General features: G+C 39.1%; 1 protein-coding gene across 1 annotated transcript in view; it reads right to left on the reverse strand.

The window, feature by feature from the left end:
- The window catches only part of LOC135213200 (uncharacterized protein DDB_G0288805-like), a 110,490-nt gene that overhangs the window by 37,871 nt on the left and 55,313 nt on the right, over positions 1–17,306 (reverse strand). Inside the window, exons 2-3 of the mRNA XM_064247173.1 lie at positions 5,756–5,920; positions 2,212–2,482 (exon numbers count right to left, since the gene is read on the reverse strand). Of these exons, the coding sequence (XP_064103243.1) occupies positions 2,212–2,482; positions 5,756–5,920 (436 nt within the window). The remainder of the gene's footprint in view (positions 1–2,211; positions 2,483–5,755; positions 5,921–17,306) is intronic.

A 17,306-nucleotide genomic window follows, 5' to 3' on the forward strand; every position in this document is an offset into this window, starting at 1 on the left:
TCAACATATTATACAAACAGATTTCCAAAACGACTTTCATACTGTACACCATACATACATACATACGTAGACTCTGATTTGCAATAACTTAAATATAATACAATTCAAACACACTTGCACAAGAGGCACTACCTGTGATAGTTCTAGCAATGCTGAACATGCCTTCTTTTTCTCTGCTTCAGGTGGAACGTGAGTTGGCGTGGATACTGTGGGGGTTTGTGCTATCAGGGAGTTCTCATGCAGATACCTCTTCTTGGGTGGTTTTGGGGGCGTCATGGTGGTGCTGCCACTCTCTACAAGAGGTGGAGTGACTGTGGTGACAGGGATGGCTGTGGCACTCCCTGAATGATCCTCAGATGTGTGGGATGATGCCCTTGAAGAGCTACAGGTGCTGCTGGGAGCTGGGACAGTCCCCGGCCGCTTCAAGGATTCACTCCACGATAACAAATTATTCCCGGAGATATTTGTATTTGTACTCATCGATGACAGAGTTACAGAATTAACGCCAGAAACAGTCGCTAAGGTGGTCATATCAGTCGAAGAAACTAACAGAAGGAGAAATGCAATCCTGTATGCGCTGGTAGTAGTAGAAATGTACACTGGACTGAATGATCCCAAATTCACGTTTCCACTGCTATTGCTGCTGCTGCTGTTGTTACTGGTGGAGGCTGTGGATAAGAGAGTACTCAACCCCCCCATCTGGGCCTCATCTGAAAAATAAAAAGAATATCTGGTCACTGAATCATTCCACAATTACCTTAAAAATATATTGAGTGCAAAAACTTCTATTGTGTGCAAAGGAATAAGGAATCACATTCATATTCATGGACAACATATGGAAAAGATGAGCACATCTCAGTATTTAGAGCTCAATACAACTGGTTTAAACTGAATATGAATGTAGTTTCCTACAGCACAATTCTGTATACTAGTACGTTAAAGTGAGACTCCTCACATTGCCAGAGCAGACTACTGCTTCAAAGCTTGTTCCTCTAAGCTGGCGTATCCTCTGATTCCGAGTTTTAATGTTTGAGGATGGGTGAGTTGTTACCTTTCTGTGACACAGTACTCCAAACAGTTAGAGAATATGGATACTGAAAAAACTAAGCATCTCGTATAAATCACGATATTAATGATGAATTCATACCTCTAAGGACTATTTTACATTCAATTTTGTGAAAGGAAAATTCCTTTAATGAAATAAAGCAAAATAGCATTCTAAACCTACTTCCAGTTATAGTCAAACTAAGCCTTTTTGGTCACTAAGGCATTGGCCTTGTTTACCCTGGATTTTCCACACCGTTGCCACCTCTCTCTCATGTTCAGCCTCTGACCACCATTCTTGATTTGCTTTGGAGCAAATCCTTCTAACTGTTCTTTTGCTTACTTTGGCAGCTTTGGCTGTGTTCGCCGTTGGCCTTTTCATCTAAAAAGTACCAATTAACTTTATAAATTATTTCCTTAGTCTGACTGTGCAGGTGGGGGCAGCAGGAAGCGGGAGATGTTTACATGGTGGGTCCAAGACACGGAATGAACTTGTCGGGCTGAGGTAGCAACAGAGCACTAACCCAGCACAGAGGTGGTGTCAAATCTCAGGAAAACTTTTTTAGTAACATTCATTTTCCTATCAAAAACTTCTTAAGTCATTCTTAAACATTTGAAGTTTTATTATGAAACCATATATTTAGTTAGTATAGAAAATATCAGAGACATTTCTTCATCACTGCCGTGGCATATTTAGAGAACTCTGGCAACTGTGTGGCTAATGCTGAAGTGGCCAAAAAGGCTGAGTTTTGACTATAGACAGAAATGCAGTCCTTTACATTTTATTGTTTACTTGAAAAATAAACTTACTTTTTTTCTGGTGTCTACTTGGAAATACAGTCTGCTCAAAAGTGAAGTGACCTACTTTTTTATGCTTCAGATGATTTCATTCAAGTATGGCAATTAAAACTTAATGCACTACACCATCCCAAATATTGAATTAACATCTGGTCGCAAGACCACTGCTATAAATTCCTTCATATATTCCAAAGGCCCTGGAAAGTCTCACATATTTACCATGGAAAGTACAAATTTCGCCTTGTGCTCTCGCTTTAAGACTTATCCCACGACTGTAACAGTAAAACTTCATGAACCCCCTCCCTCACTGTTTCGCTGCTCTTCTGCATTCTAGTTCCTCTAGTACACTGGATTCAGAAAAATACATACCGGCCAATTTTCCAAAAGTGATGGCACCATCAGTGGGCAAAGGGTCGCACCTGGGCACCTTCTGGTTAGAGGGACGAGCTGGAGGCGGCCTTGGAGGTTGTGCTGGTATCTTATACCATTTGAAATCTGGATTAGCGCGAAGAAAAGCCTCCTTGTATTGACGAGCTAAGTCAGTATAACTCGTTTTCTGGTGTGCGGGAAGATCAGCCCACCATTCACCTAGGATCTTAGTAACTTGTCGATTCTCCAAATGAGGATACTTTTCACGTACCTGAAAGATTGGAGTATTGTAAAACGTCCCATATCCCATTGCAAACAAAGCATTACATTAGAAAATCTTATTTGATATCATCACTTTCTCGTGATCTTAAATGGAAAAATAATGTCCGCAATACAGTCGACCGCCCCTATTCACGGACTCGCCTATTTGCAGATTTTTCTATGGACCATGTACGTATACCCATTAATTGTGGAAAATTCGTCTATTCACAGTATTTTTCACTGAGAAATATTCACAAAGTACTGTACATATTTTCATAACATTTTCATGACTAAATGCACTTTTTGTGATACATAAAACTATTAGGGGTCCACTGTCATACTACTGCGGACTTTATTTTTTCATTAAAAAATCTTTTCAGGGACATATTTTCATAAAACTGCAATTAATGTATACACAAAATTTGACACTGAAATATAATAATAACACAAACCAGAAAATCAGCACCTGAAAAATGAGAAAACTGAATGTTGTTCTAAAAGAAAATCATTCCCAATAATACTTTCAAACAGATGAAAAATATGAATGCCTTATTTGCTACAAGATGTTCAGTAGGACATGAAACATGAAAAATTCTTCCTTCTGTATTATTGGGAGTTACGGTCAAAGATAAATAATCTATGTAACATTTAATCTAAGTCAGGGTTTTACATTTATTTATTCGAGACTTAGCTACATAAACTTTGTACAGGGAGTCCCTGTGTTGAGATGATCTCGACATACGTCGATCCGATCTTACGACGCTAAAAATTCCTCACTTGTCTTTTCATTTTTATAATTTTTCTAAAGTTAAGTACTGTATTTATTGCCAATTACCATTTTTATCATTTTATGTTTTGTATCTAGATTATGTGTAATGTCATTTTTATCATTTTAATTCATGTATCTAGATTGTGTGGGTTGAAACAAAGAAAACAGTATGTATTATCATTACAGTGTGTCTTCGACTTATGGCGTTACCTACTTACAGCACTTTTTCAAACCTGTAACATGATGTTGCATCAAGTTATGGCACTGGCACTGTAAGTGTGCCTTGACGGTGCTAGCAGCAAGAATAGTCATCAAGTCAATAACACTTACAACGCTGAAACTTGATATAACACCAAGTTACAGCACCATAACTCGAATTACGGTGCTGTGAGCACTGTTAAAGTGTCGTTAACAGTTAAAAACTGACTTACGACGGAAATAACTTAAAACATAGTGCTGGACGGATCCTACGCTGTAAGTCGTGGACGTACCGTACTATCATTATTATTATTAATATCCAACTTAAGTCACTGCCTTAGGAATGGATCTCCATTGTAAAACAGGGAATGCCTAAAGCTACTCATTAGTTTTCCATTTAACTGCACAGACTGGTTAAGCCATTTGATGTCGCACGTTAAGCGACATTTACTGAAGTGATTGTTTAATCTGAAGTTGTAATCTCACTCATGTATTCTGTGCCATAGCAGGCTTCATCCACAGTTGTAGCATTGTTTCATATTGCTTTGGTGGATTAGTGATCTTTTATACTAGTAATCTTGGTGTAGTATCTGATGTTGAGGGTGAATGAATTAAGATACATTAATATGCTGGCTGTGTGATGTTTGCTAATCCTCAGTGAGTACGACATGAAATTTCCATCTTAATTCATTCAGCCTCAACATCAGATACATAAAGATTCATAGTGTAAAAGAGCACTAATCCACCAAAGCAATATGAAACAATGGATATATATATATATATCCTTAAATCCACAGTAGAAAGGCAAGTGAAAAACTGGGGACCGGGAACAAGTGCTTTCGTAATATATTCTACATTTTCAAGTTCACACTGAATATACTATGAGTTGACAGACCTTTATATACAAAATCAGAAAGGGGGGGGTGGGGTTATAGTTTGTTAATCTGGGCGGCATGTTCTTTAAGCAAAAGCGATACAGAGAGAGGATCAAGGGACAATCCAGGATGGAGATTTAAGTTCCTTGTTGATGTGGCTTCTATAAAAATGGATTCCAACAGATTCCTTTTGCAGTGAACTTTGACCCTTCAGCAGATTATTGAGGAATTCTCCCAGTTAATAGCATGGCCTGTCTTAAGCCAATGATCCACAATGCCATTATTTGTTATGCCCCTCGATATGGCATGTTTGTGATGAGAGCCTCTCCCTTTGCCTCTTTGCCCTATATAAATTTTATTACATTCTTTACAAGGAATACTGTATACAATATTGTTTGAAGTTGACAGGCTATTCTTAATTAGTTTATTTCTCAAAAATTTTATTACATCTAAATAAGTTAATATCAATAGTTTTTAAAATGGATACAGAAAATATTATATATCTAAATGATAAGTTAATACTAATAGTTTTTAAGATGGATACAGAAAATATAATAAGGTTCTTTGTTAAACACTGGTTGGATTGTAGTATGTCTTTTTTGTTTTATTTTTTCAAAATTCCAAAAAATATGGAGGGTAACAATTTTTAAACTAAACAATATTCTCTGTGTACAGAAACAGTGATACACAAACGTTTAAGTTGTCTTGGCACAGGTTACTTCATGCTCTATGCATGCTAAGGGTAACAAAACTCAAAGCCATTCTTTGCATTAGAATGAGAGAGAGAGAGTGTGTGTTTCCTAAAAAATGCAATAGCCTGCCTTTATGATTACAACTGCTGTCAATGACATGAAATTACTAAAACAACTATGCTTTAAAACATATCTGCTATAACAGAGCTACTTACAAATATATATTGTATGAAATGTGTAATTGTGTTGTATCATGTATTCTGTATAATAAAACAGAAAAGCCAAATTTAGCAAAAAACAAATATACGTAATATTTACTTTTAGCTACGTGTGAGTACGAAGTATTGAACACTGAGCGGGGGGTCATATCTACATATCTGCATTTTCAAACTACAGACGTGGATGCAGATGTTGCTTGCATTGCTAATGTGGATGCAGATGTTAATAAATTGTCAATGCAGATGTGGATTTATAAAAATATGGATAATCTGCGGATGCGGACATTCTCCACATCTCTAATATATGTATAGATACGTATAAAATCGACTACGAAAGTACTTGTTCAAAGTCCCAGCTTTCACTCACCTTCTTACGTGGATCTTGTGATATTCATCCACACAGGTTCTATACAGTACAAATTTTCACTCTACCACAGGCTGGGATTAGAGGCAATAATGGTCTGCTTACACGAATCACTCACACTGAAAGAGGCCAGAACACAACAAAGAGGCCGTCCACAGCCTACCTACCTGGGCTCTGTGTCGTTTGCAGAAAATGAGAAAGGCATTCATAGGACGACGAGCAGGGTGCGGGGCAGCATCCTCCTGCTGTGGAGGGGCTTCGTCCAGAGGAGGAGAGACACCATCTTCCAGGTCTCCTTCAGCCTCGCCTTCACTCTCGCCTGCACGACTCTCCTGCGGAAGGGATGAGCCTTTAGAATTGGCATTCACTTTGGGTCAGCCTCCACCTCCACAGTACTGTGCAACACAAACTGCCACAAAACTGGGAATATTCTTCAGAGACATGCAACACCCCAGATCAGAAATGTCTTTAGTTTTCCACATACTATTTATCCAAAATAAATTATAAGTAACTTTCAAACATTAATCATGGAAGCTCTTCCCTTATCCACTATTTATGTTAACTCTATTACTCCTTGTCTCAAAGACCAATTTATAAAGAAATGCATACACTATCTACTACCTATTTGTGTGTGTGTGTATATATGTATGTATGTATGTATGTATGTATGTATGTATGTATGTTATATAGTATATATATGTTTATATATATATATTATATTATATATATATATATATTATATATGTGTAGGTCCAAAGATACAGTATGTATAAACAAAACTATGCAGTAGCTCTTTTGTTGCCATATTTGCCAATACATAGCCACATTCAAGAGGTAGCATTTCAAAGATGGTAACTCCAATTCAAAAACAGGTGGCTTCATGGAGCAGGATAGCTTTAACCCCTGTCATACCATTGCTTCAAAACCCAGGTACAATAGAAATTTTCTACACACACAGATAATAATAGTGCCCAACTTCTGAGCTGCCAGGGCATAACAGTATGTCATCTCACACCACTCATTCATTTTTCCCAACGATCCATGACATCATTGTACAGTCAACTCCCCCCTTCACGGTCTCGCAATTCTCGGACTTGCCTATTCCCAGATTTCTTTATGGAACACATATACACATTATTCACAGAAAATACGCCTGTCCGCGAGATTTTTCACAGAAATATTCATTAATTACTATATTTTCATATCATTTTCATGACTAGCTGCACTTTTTGTTATAAAACGATTAAAATACTAGGATATAAGCATTTTAGAGCGGTTTTTTGTTTGAACTATCAAAATAGGCAGTTCTAAGAATTCTTATATAGTATTTCAAAGTATTCACAGATTCTAGCTATTTGCAGGGGGGTGGGGTGGGGTGGGTATGGCACACAAATGAACCTGTTGCCAGTATTAAGATATACAAATATAATGTCACTTGACAGTTCAGGCACATTTCTTGGTATATTGCTACAGCCTCTCCATAATGCAACTGGTACTTGACTGGCTGCTGTGGGTAGCAACCACAGTGGAGAAAGGCATATGGCTAGCAACCTCATTCCAGAACACTTAGAGAATGAAAGGTCAACACCTGGAGTAAGTCCGCAAAGAGAAAAAGTGTATTTTAATGAAAATCTCATAACACTTGTACAAATTGAAGCAGAGGATTTTTCATGAAAAAAAAAAAAAAACAGGATTTGTACAAAATGTCAAGCTACAGATCTTCAAATAAGATTTAAAAGAGAGGAGAAAGATAATAATTGGTCATTCTGGTTCCTGTCCTTAGCCTAAAGTTGAACCAGTAAATGCTTGTTTGTATCCCTGACGTCTTCGTTATCATTATATAAATTTTCTTCAGCCGAGTTTTTCTTTGTGATATTTATTCCTTCTTGCTGTAGCAGTTTGCTTAAGAATGCCTTACATCAAAAGCAAAAGACCCTTTGGCGTTTGTTTCACTTTTACCAGGGCTGCTGACTCTTTTGTTTCATGCTCAGTTAAATCCAGTCATTGAACTTAGTGTATACGTATATATGTATGTATGTATATATATAATGTGTGTACATGTATATATGTATATATATACACATACATATATGGACACAAAACCAATGAAATAAGGGTGTCGTAGCTTTTCTGTACAGATTTCACAATATGAGCCGAGTATAGCACAACTTTTCCGAGGTTCAATGGCTATAAACTCATGAATGAGAGCACACAATGTATATATACGTGGCTCTCACTTAATGAGTGTTGTTCTCCACCACATATTTCGGATGGCCGTTAGTCCCGCCCGGTTTTCATAACTCCAAAGTAAGCCTAGAGACCCATTTTCAGACAAAAAAGAGAGAGCTAGAGATTGGAGTGACAAATGGTGTTGAAAATATATCAATTTTCGTCCATTCTTTTTTCTCAAATCTTCAAGTGAAAACCCTTATAAAGGATATAATAAACAAACTATAAAACAAAGAGGCTGCAAAGGGAGATCAGCACGCAAAGTAAAGCAACTTGGAGGAAATGGTAATCAACAAGTCAATATGCAGAAGCAGTCGGTCAAACCGATTCACCTGAATTCAGGAGACGTCAGCAGCGAGCTGGAAAGTATTTATTCATCGCCTAACAACTACCTATCACAAGATTCCACGACTACGCTACACAAACTACTACTCCACATTTTAGTTATAGCCCAAGATAAAACTCCCCAAGAACTGTTTAGATTAAACTGAAGCCAGCATGTCTTGTTTACTTATCTATCTATCTATATGGTGTGTGTGTGTGTGTGTGTGTGTGTGTGTGTGTGTGTGTAATATATATATATATATATATATATTATATATATATATATATATAATATAATAGATATATATATATATAATATATTAATATATAATAGAAATATATATAATATATATATAAATATATATATATATATATATATTATATATATATATATATATATATATATATGTGTGTGTGTGTGTGGTGTGTGTAGAATCTACTGGTCACTTTTTTGTCAGATACAAATGCAATTGTAATAGCCACAATGCCTTCTTAACTTCTTGAATTCTTTGCTCTATTTTTGGACATAGCTTGTAACTACAAAGCCTGAAGATCAAAGTTTAAAGAAATTTTATGAAGAAATTGTGATGGCCGGTCCTGGGAAACGAACCCACGTCCAAACTTCTTTGAACTTGGATCTTCAGGCTTTGTAGTGACAAGCGTATCCAATGAGCAAAGAATTCAAAACGTTAAGAGGGCATTGTGGCTATTACAATTGCATATACATATACATTATATATGTGTGTGTATATATATATATATGTATGTGTGTGTGTCAAAATGCCTTTGACAGTTTTTGTATGGCTGTTATTGTAATGCGACATAACACCGGCAGTTGTAGACCTAACTGGCAACGAATGGTGTAGATGAAAGTGAAAACGCTTGCGTTGTTCAATTCGACTAAGCAAGTTACGGTATTTCTTGAAAAACAAAAAACAAAAAAAGTTAGACGGGTGAATTACGTGACCAACAATAAATACCTTACTAACTATTGACCATAACATCATTCAAAATTAATATCGTAATCAAAAGAGTAGCTACTTTTGACAACCCCTTCAGGAGTTAAGCGAAGATGCAGATGCAATGCATCACTACCCTAGTACTATTCTCCTTGCATTTTAATACAATTTTTCTATTTTATCAATTTATTCATTTCCATTTTCAGTTTTAATCAGTGGGATATCTTTACATATATTTCCCTTTGCTTCCTCTTTCTCCTTCCTAAGCAGGAATTCCAAGTCAGTGGCCCTTCGGTGGGCTTGTTCCATGTGAATAAGTTTCATCATTTGATGATAATAATAATAATAATAATAATAATAATAATAACAATAATAATAATAACCTTGAAATGATAGCAATACTTGAATATTACATTCATGCGCGCTCGCAAAATCGCCCGAACTTGTCTGGCCGAGATAACAGGGAACAGAAAACCAGTCAATGAAAATGCACCTTGACAATACGCAGCTCACGCTGACTGACCCAGCTGCCATCAATACTCGAATGAATGGCGCCAAAACAGCCTAGCATTCCAGACAGTCAACGGGAAAGACATCAAATGACTTCATCTAAGAATAAATGAATAAGAAGAGAAGAAAAAACTTTAAAATAAGAGACAAACAAACAAATGCAACAACAGCAATGGCTTTCGTCACCACGAGAAAAGGAGAAAAAGTTCGGTGGATAAAGCTATCATGATGGGCAGGTCCTCCCTCCCATCCACGTCCAATCTCCCCGATGTCAAACATTCGATGAGTTGACCAACTGAAATCCTTTTCAAAGCAGAGCCGTCTTTTGAGAATGTTCCACGCAACGTTGAACGACATCATCAACAACCACAGAACATTCGAGTAAAGAGAGGGACCTGGGTGGCGGGCGGTGTTGTGCCGTGGAACACACATGAAAAGGTTGAATAAACCGAAAGTTGCCACACAGCGTATTTGTGACGCCTCGGTGTGTCAGCAGCAGCAGCAGCAGCAGCCATTACACTCCCATAATCCAAGTTCTTCTGTCTTCTGCTTTCAGGATGAGGTCAGCAGCAACCACCGTCCGTTTGTCTATTTCTACGATGGCTCTGGACGCCTCTGCCACGGTCATCTGCATGTTGCTTCTCAGAGCCTCCACGACTGCAAATCCTCCTACCCATTTGTTTACGTAAGGGCATTCACTTGCAGCAAGCGAATAAGCGACAGAAGAGGGATGGGGGGGGGGGAGGGTGCAAGCAACCAGACTAATAATAAAAGCATTTCAAGAGCACCTACCGGTAAAGCGCGATCGTATACGTGAAATAGTTTTTCTTTCCTGTGGGTCAGCACGATAAACCTATCCGCGACATCACTATTCAAATGTATGCATGCAGAGTTTATACAGAGCCATTGCACTCTACATACCAGGGACAAAATAATGCGAATTCATGCTTTACTCGAAAAGAAAAAAAAAGTAAGAAAAAAAAGTGTGAATCCTTGAGGGCGAAAAGGAACATGGCGACTGCAGGATTTTACAACAGAAGGGTTTGTCGCAGTTTTTGCAGAATCATCAGATAGAGAGTAGCAAGCAGCTGCGTGCCATTATTGCTTTAATCTAAAGCGTGTTATAAAAAAATATATATATAACAATAATGATCACAACTAGGCCTGTACACTATTTCGAATGAGACAACCAACCTCCTTCATCACACATTAATAGTTTCTTTCCTATTTCCCTAAGTCTTCGTAGTATTTCTTTTTCTCATCTACCGAGTATATTGTTGTTGTTTTAGATTTAACTGACCTTATGCCAGCACGGGCTCTTGATCATAGAGCCATAACTGCTACCATACTTCCGCAAACTTGGCATTAACCTCGACGCGCGCCCCCCCCCCCTCCCCCACCTGTCCGAATTACCTCTTGACCTTATTATCCACGCCTACATCACACAATCTCTTAGTGCATTGGGCAACCTATTCAGATGACCGAGTAGAAAAGGGGTATTCTGCATATATATAATATAAGATCTGCTTCGACTAGGTAGCTATGTATGGATTTAGCAGAGGAGCAGGTTCTGTCTACAGGTAAAACCCTACTAGCCATGGATATACTGTTAGTCATGGCGGGGAAGGAGGTTCACGAGTCAGCCAAATACTCCTGAGTGAAGGGGAGGGGGGAGGGAGTTCAGTTATCAGGAGGAGAGGAAAAGGCAGAGAGAGACGGTGAAAGGCCCTGGTGGTGGCGGTGCTAGAGTAGCCGAGAGAGACACAAGGAAATGGGATGGGGAGGAGGGGATGTGTCTTGCACTGTAATGGGGGTAGGGGGAGGGGGGGGCGACGGTGGTGGCAGTAAGGGTTACCGTTACTGACCGCGTTCCACCTCGCTGCTCAGTCTCTTCCCTCACTCACTCCCACACCTACTACAAATCACTCCGGCTGGATGGTAGTACTACTACGGCTACAGTTACGACTCGACAGAGAGTTTCTAGAGCAGCCATTTCGGCGCTGAACCTCCGCCGCCATCATTAGGAAATGCCAACCGTTCGCCAGGGACATCGGACGCAAACTCTTCCACATCCCCTGTGCATGAAAGCGCCTGAACGAACAACACCCGGCGAAGCTCTCTCTCTCCTCTCTCTCTCTCTCTCTCTCTCTCTCTCTCTCTCTCTCTGGGCGAGACTCGACCGACCGGCACTTCTCTTCCCTTACTCTCTCAATCAACCCCTCAGACTCGGAGTCCTTCCTACCCTTCACCCCCTTCCCTCCTCTCCCCTTCTCAGACTCGAAGCGTTATTCCAAACTGATCTGGTGCCCACCTTTAGTCCCACCAAGTTTCCATACCAGGTCAACAACGAAAATTATCAATATTTACAGAACGGATCGTTTTCTTTGGACGTTCCTCTATTGTTATTGAGTAGGTACAACTCGCCAATTTGGCAGCCAACTTCTCGTTCAATTTAATCTCTGTCGCAAATAAACAATAATCGAGTCAGAAGGAGTCAACGTTGCACCGAAAGGACGTAGTACTACCATACCTCAAAAAGCAATGTGCTGCTGCCTGCCATCTAAGTCCCCTTTTTAGGTATGAAGAATATTATTATGCTGCAGGTGACTTCGAAAAAACGTCATCCATCGACAAGATGGCGCATTTAATTGACGGGGACGTTGCATCATCTTGAACCAACCTACCACGGGGGCACCGACTTCACGCAGACCGACCGGGGGAGGGAGGGAGGGAACCGTCAATAATCTTAACACATCGAACAAGGAAGGTTTTGGTATCCAAATGATTTCTGTATCCAACAGCGGTGTCAAAGCTGGTCAAAATGATTATAAAAGAAACAAGACGCAAATGACTTGGGTTATCATGGAACTCTTGACAGGTCATACTACCAAAGAATCGATATTCTCCCTTCAGTGGATTCACGGCCCCTGAAGAATGCACACATTAAACTCTTTCTTTTGATAATTAGCTTTCATTTTCGTTTTCCTATTTTCTAGATGCTCGCTTACATATCTCAATTGTTTTAAACGCTTTTGTTCTGTTGTACTTTCCTGCAAGTTGTCATTTTTTTTAGATTTCTGTCAAAGATGACTCCTATTGAGATGGCTATTCCGTCTGCCAGTCCGCCCTCATTCATATCTTTCACAACCAATGAAGGTAATGAGGTCTGCGAACTGATTAGTTTATTTCGGGTTAAAGTTAGCCAAACATCGTGCTCCTTGCAACGACATAGGACAAGCCACCACTAGGTCGCGGTTCAAGTTCCATGGGCCATGGCTCATACAGCATTATACCAATACCGACGAAAGATAGATCAATTTTCGGTGGCCCTGGTAAGCTGCAGACAGAAAACTCGATTGCGCCGAAGAAACAGGAACTGGAACTTCCTTCCTTCAGAAGTTCCAGCGAAGGCGAAAAGTAGCATCACATTACCACCCGAGTACAATTCTCAATAATAATGGCAATTACATTAATGGAGAAACATTTCCACAGTTACGTATGGGCGCATTTCTATTATAGCCAGATATATACTGCAATACATAACTGAATTTGTATTTCCACTTCAAGAGCTGAATGGCCGAAAGTGCCCCCCCCCCCCCCAAAGGACTTGGGTACTGAATAAATATAATATATATATATATATATATATATATATATATATATATATATATATATATATATATATATATATATATATATATATATATATATATTATATATATATATATATATATATATATATAATATATATAAGGTTTCTTTCCAACTGTACTTCATGCGTCCCTTGACGATGTCTTTATAGTGACTATCATTTTTCCTGCGGTATTCGCTTATTGAATGAAGTCACGTGCATCTACTGCGATTTTTAATATATATATACATATATATATATATATATATATATATATATATATATATATATATATATATATATATATATGCGTGTGTGTGTGTGTGTGAGAGAGAGAGAGAGAGAGAGAGAGAGAGAGAGAGAGAGAGAGAGAGAGAGAGAACCTACGACTATGGCCACATCAGGCATGAACTTCAACCTACCACAGAAGACTCATCAGCAGCATTCACCTTCTCTTGCACACTCTCTCCATCCTCTTAAGATTTCTTCTCGATTATTTTTTCGCTTCGGATTTTGTCTCAAACTCAGTATGTAGTACCTACATACTACTTCCCACCAACCCACCGTACTTGGAAAACAGTTTATCTCAAAGCTTCCAACTTTTTTCTTTACTTATACACAACACATGACTAACCCATCCATAAAGGAGAGAGAGGACTCAACAATCCCTTCAGACGTCCCCCCCCCCCCCCCGACCTCCACCGACACTCAATCTTTTCCCTTATCTTCCCCGAACATCCTCGTGGCCACCTTCCAGGTCTGACACATTCTGAGGCTTTTTCTTATGTAGTACCTATAAAAAATAAGTAGATTCACATCAACCGTGCATCTGATGTCTAGGCCAGTTCCCTGATGACGCTCCTGATTGGCTGTTGATAAGCCAATCATAGGGCTGGACACTCTCTGACTCTCGAGAGTTCATATAGGCAGGATGCATCTTCCACCTCTCATGAGGGATACTTTTGAAAAATGTATCCCTCAGGAGAGGTGGAACATACATCCTGCCAATGTGAACTCTCTCTCGAGACTGAGAGTTTCCAGCCCTGTGATTGGCTTATCAACACCCAATCGGGAGCGTCGTAAGGGACTGGCCTAGACGTCAGATGTACTACAGTTGATGTGAATCTACTCTACCTGTTTGGGTCACTTCTCTTCACCTGTAAGGTCTGCCCACAGCATCCATTCCACACTCCATTCACGACCAGTTTTCCTCTCCCACAACTCTTCACCTGCTTTCACAAGATTCTCTCTCACATTTTGCATCACTCCATTCATACAGATATTAACTTGAATTATTATTTTAGTTTGATTTAAGCTGGCATCTTGCTCTCAAGGAGCCCATGATGCCAACAGCCACAGACACATCTAACCCCTTTGCTTCAGACCTCTTCTTCCACCAAACCAATCCTACTTATGCCTGTATATTCCCCATACACAACCTCTGCATCCTTTTCAACAACAAATCAAACTCATCACTTACATCGCACATCCTCAATCTTCCACACTATCTGAATAAAAACTTCATCAAAAGCTTCACTAGGCCCACATAATACGCCTCACACTGTTTCATAGAAAGCACACAATAGAACACGCTGTTCATTCTAAAATCCTAATCTGGTTTCCTTTACAAGTCCTGCTTTCCTTGATCCAGTCACATTGTGTACCTGGTCTAATCATGGCAATCTCCTCTATGGATGTAGTAGCACTAGGCCACAGGCAAGGGAAGAACTTTCTCCCTCACCCACTCCTTTGGAAATAACACATTGGGAAACCATGTTATTTACTCCCAGCAAATATAGTGAAGATAAAAAAGCCACAAATACCGATTAATATGAAATTCACTAAACGTTGGGAATAACTTACGCCCAAATGGAATCATACAAGATAAAGGTACGTAAACTAACAGGGATTCAAATCTAAGCCTTTTAGGGGTAAAGGGTGACGATTAACTTCGTCCACTCAGCCGTCAAGAGAGACAAATTGATGTCCACTCTCTCGTATACATCCCTGTCAAATTCAGGTTCCGTAATCAACCTGTGTCGACCATGAGATCTCAGAGCTGTGTCTCCAACACCTGGTTGTATGTATTCCTCACACTGTTGGACTGTGAAACAGCCTCCCTTCAGAGGATGTTGTGTGATTGGAACTTCTTCTTCAGGAGTTCAAGCGAAGATGCGATGCATTACTACCCTAATACTATCTCTTTCCATTTTATCAATTTATTAGTTTTTTCTAAATAAGTGGGATCTCTTCCTTTTGTATTTCCCTTCATTTCCTAATGAACACCTTCATATTCTTTGGAAGATTGGATTTCAAGGCACTGGTCCCCTTGGTGGGCTTGTTGCACATGTGGGATCATCTTCTAAATATAATAATAATAATAATAATAATAATAATAATAATAATAATAATAATAATAATCATATATGACAGATATCACTTATTTGCCAGCCCCCTACCCATTTTCTTGACCATAGCATATGTTGGTGCTCATTTACAGCTGGAGGTGGACCGGTGAATGGACACTGGACCTGGAGAAATCCCAAAACTGAACCAAAAACCACAACAACTGGGGTGGACTCATCCTTACATAGGAGTAGTACGTATAATCTGTGCAAAAGCTCTTCCATCTCTCCATTACGGCCCTTTGTGGAAAACTACAAACAACACAAATGGAAAATGACAAAGACGACACAATCTAATAAGAAAAAAAGAAAATAAAAATGGAAAAATAAAGGAGGATAACTTTTTCTATGTACATAATGCTCTGCGAGCTTAAAGTTGAGTTTTAAGACGAAGACATGTCCTACATTATCCTAGAAGAAGCACAAGATATGGAAAAGAATTTGTGAAATCTACGAGTTTCTCGTGCAGAATAGAAAGTTAGACAGACATTTTCATTTGCTAGTTGTATTCATGCAAATTCTGCATCTCCAGAGAAAATATCATCACCTCTAATGTTGTTTTACCCTGACATTCAATTCCCTTGTCCTCGGAATGAAACACAATGGTCTTAAGTATTTCTCTCTTCCTATCACCTGTAAGCTGTCTGCACTGCTTTACTGTGACTGATATCTAACCTAAGAGCTAGACTGACCAATTCCCTACATATTTTCATACTGCTATCCAAGAATTCATGACATGAACAAATACTAGTGCAAGAAAGTGCAGAGAAAAAAACAGATTTCTACATCCATCCAAAGAGTTGGTCTAATGAATAATCACTGTCTAATATGGTTAAGCAACCGTTCTTTCCATTTCAATCATGAATTTTAAAAAAACTGATTCACAGAGTCCCTACGGAAGCTATATCTAATTCTTTTAGTATATAAGCCACATATCTTTATTGTGGTACAGAAACACTGGGACGATTCATTAAGTATTTTGAAGGAATCACTTGAATGAGTGAAGGAAATAAACAACTGAAGAGGTTTAAAATGGGCTTTAGGAATATACATTCTGAAAAAGCCACGCCAACTAATGCTCTCATAAAAGCAAATGGAAAGCCAGTCACCATCATGAGAAACTTGACAAAGAAGAGGTTGAGTCGAGAGTGAGCAAACAAAGCTACACAGGAAAAGAAGATAGTGCACTGTAGTGTAGTGTGGGTGGGAACTGACAAGCGAAATCCGCCATGAATCAAAACTCTGCAATTTATGGCCCTCAGTTTCGGTTAATGGCACCTCTGTAGGTATGTTATGGCGCCATAACTCTACTATTGGCACTTTATGGTGCTGATAACCGAAACTTGGCACATTATGGTGCTGGGCAGGTGCCATAAAACTGGACCGCCATTATCCGAGTCCTCCGATAACCGGGGACTGTACCCTGTACGTGGAAGAAGGCTTCTCCAGTTGGCTGAGAAAACACTGGAACTGAATGCTTTAGGGAAGGCTATGAAAATTTGTTACAAATCGAAAGGCTAACGATCAGTGTGGCTTCACAACAGAGGTCAACAACACAAAGTCTTTTTGATGAGGCAACCATAAAAACTATACTATGCAAGAGGAATGATCTGTGGATCTTTAAGACAAAAGGTGCTGGAAACTCACAGGGTTCATGAGC

This window comes from Macrobrachium nipponense, chromosome 42 (genome assembly GCF_015104395.2).
Source record: "Macrobrachium nipponense isolate FS-2020 chromosome 42, ASM1510439v2, whole genome shotgun sequence".
Taxonomy (NCBI): Eukaryota; Metazoa; Arthropoda; class Malacostraca; order Decapoda; family Palaemonidae; genus Macrobrachium; species Macrobrachium nipponense.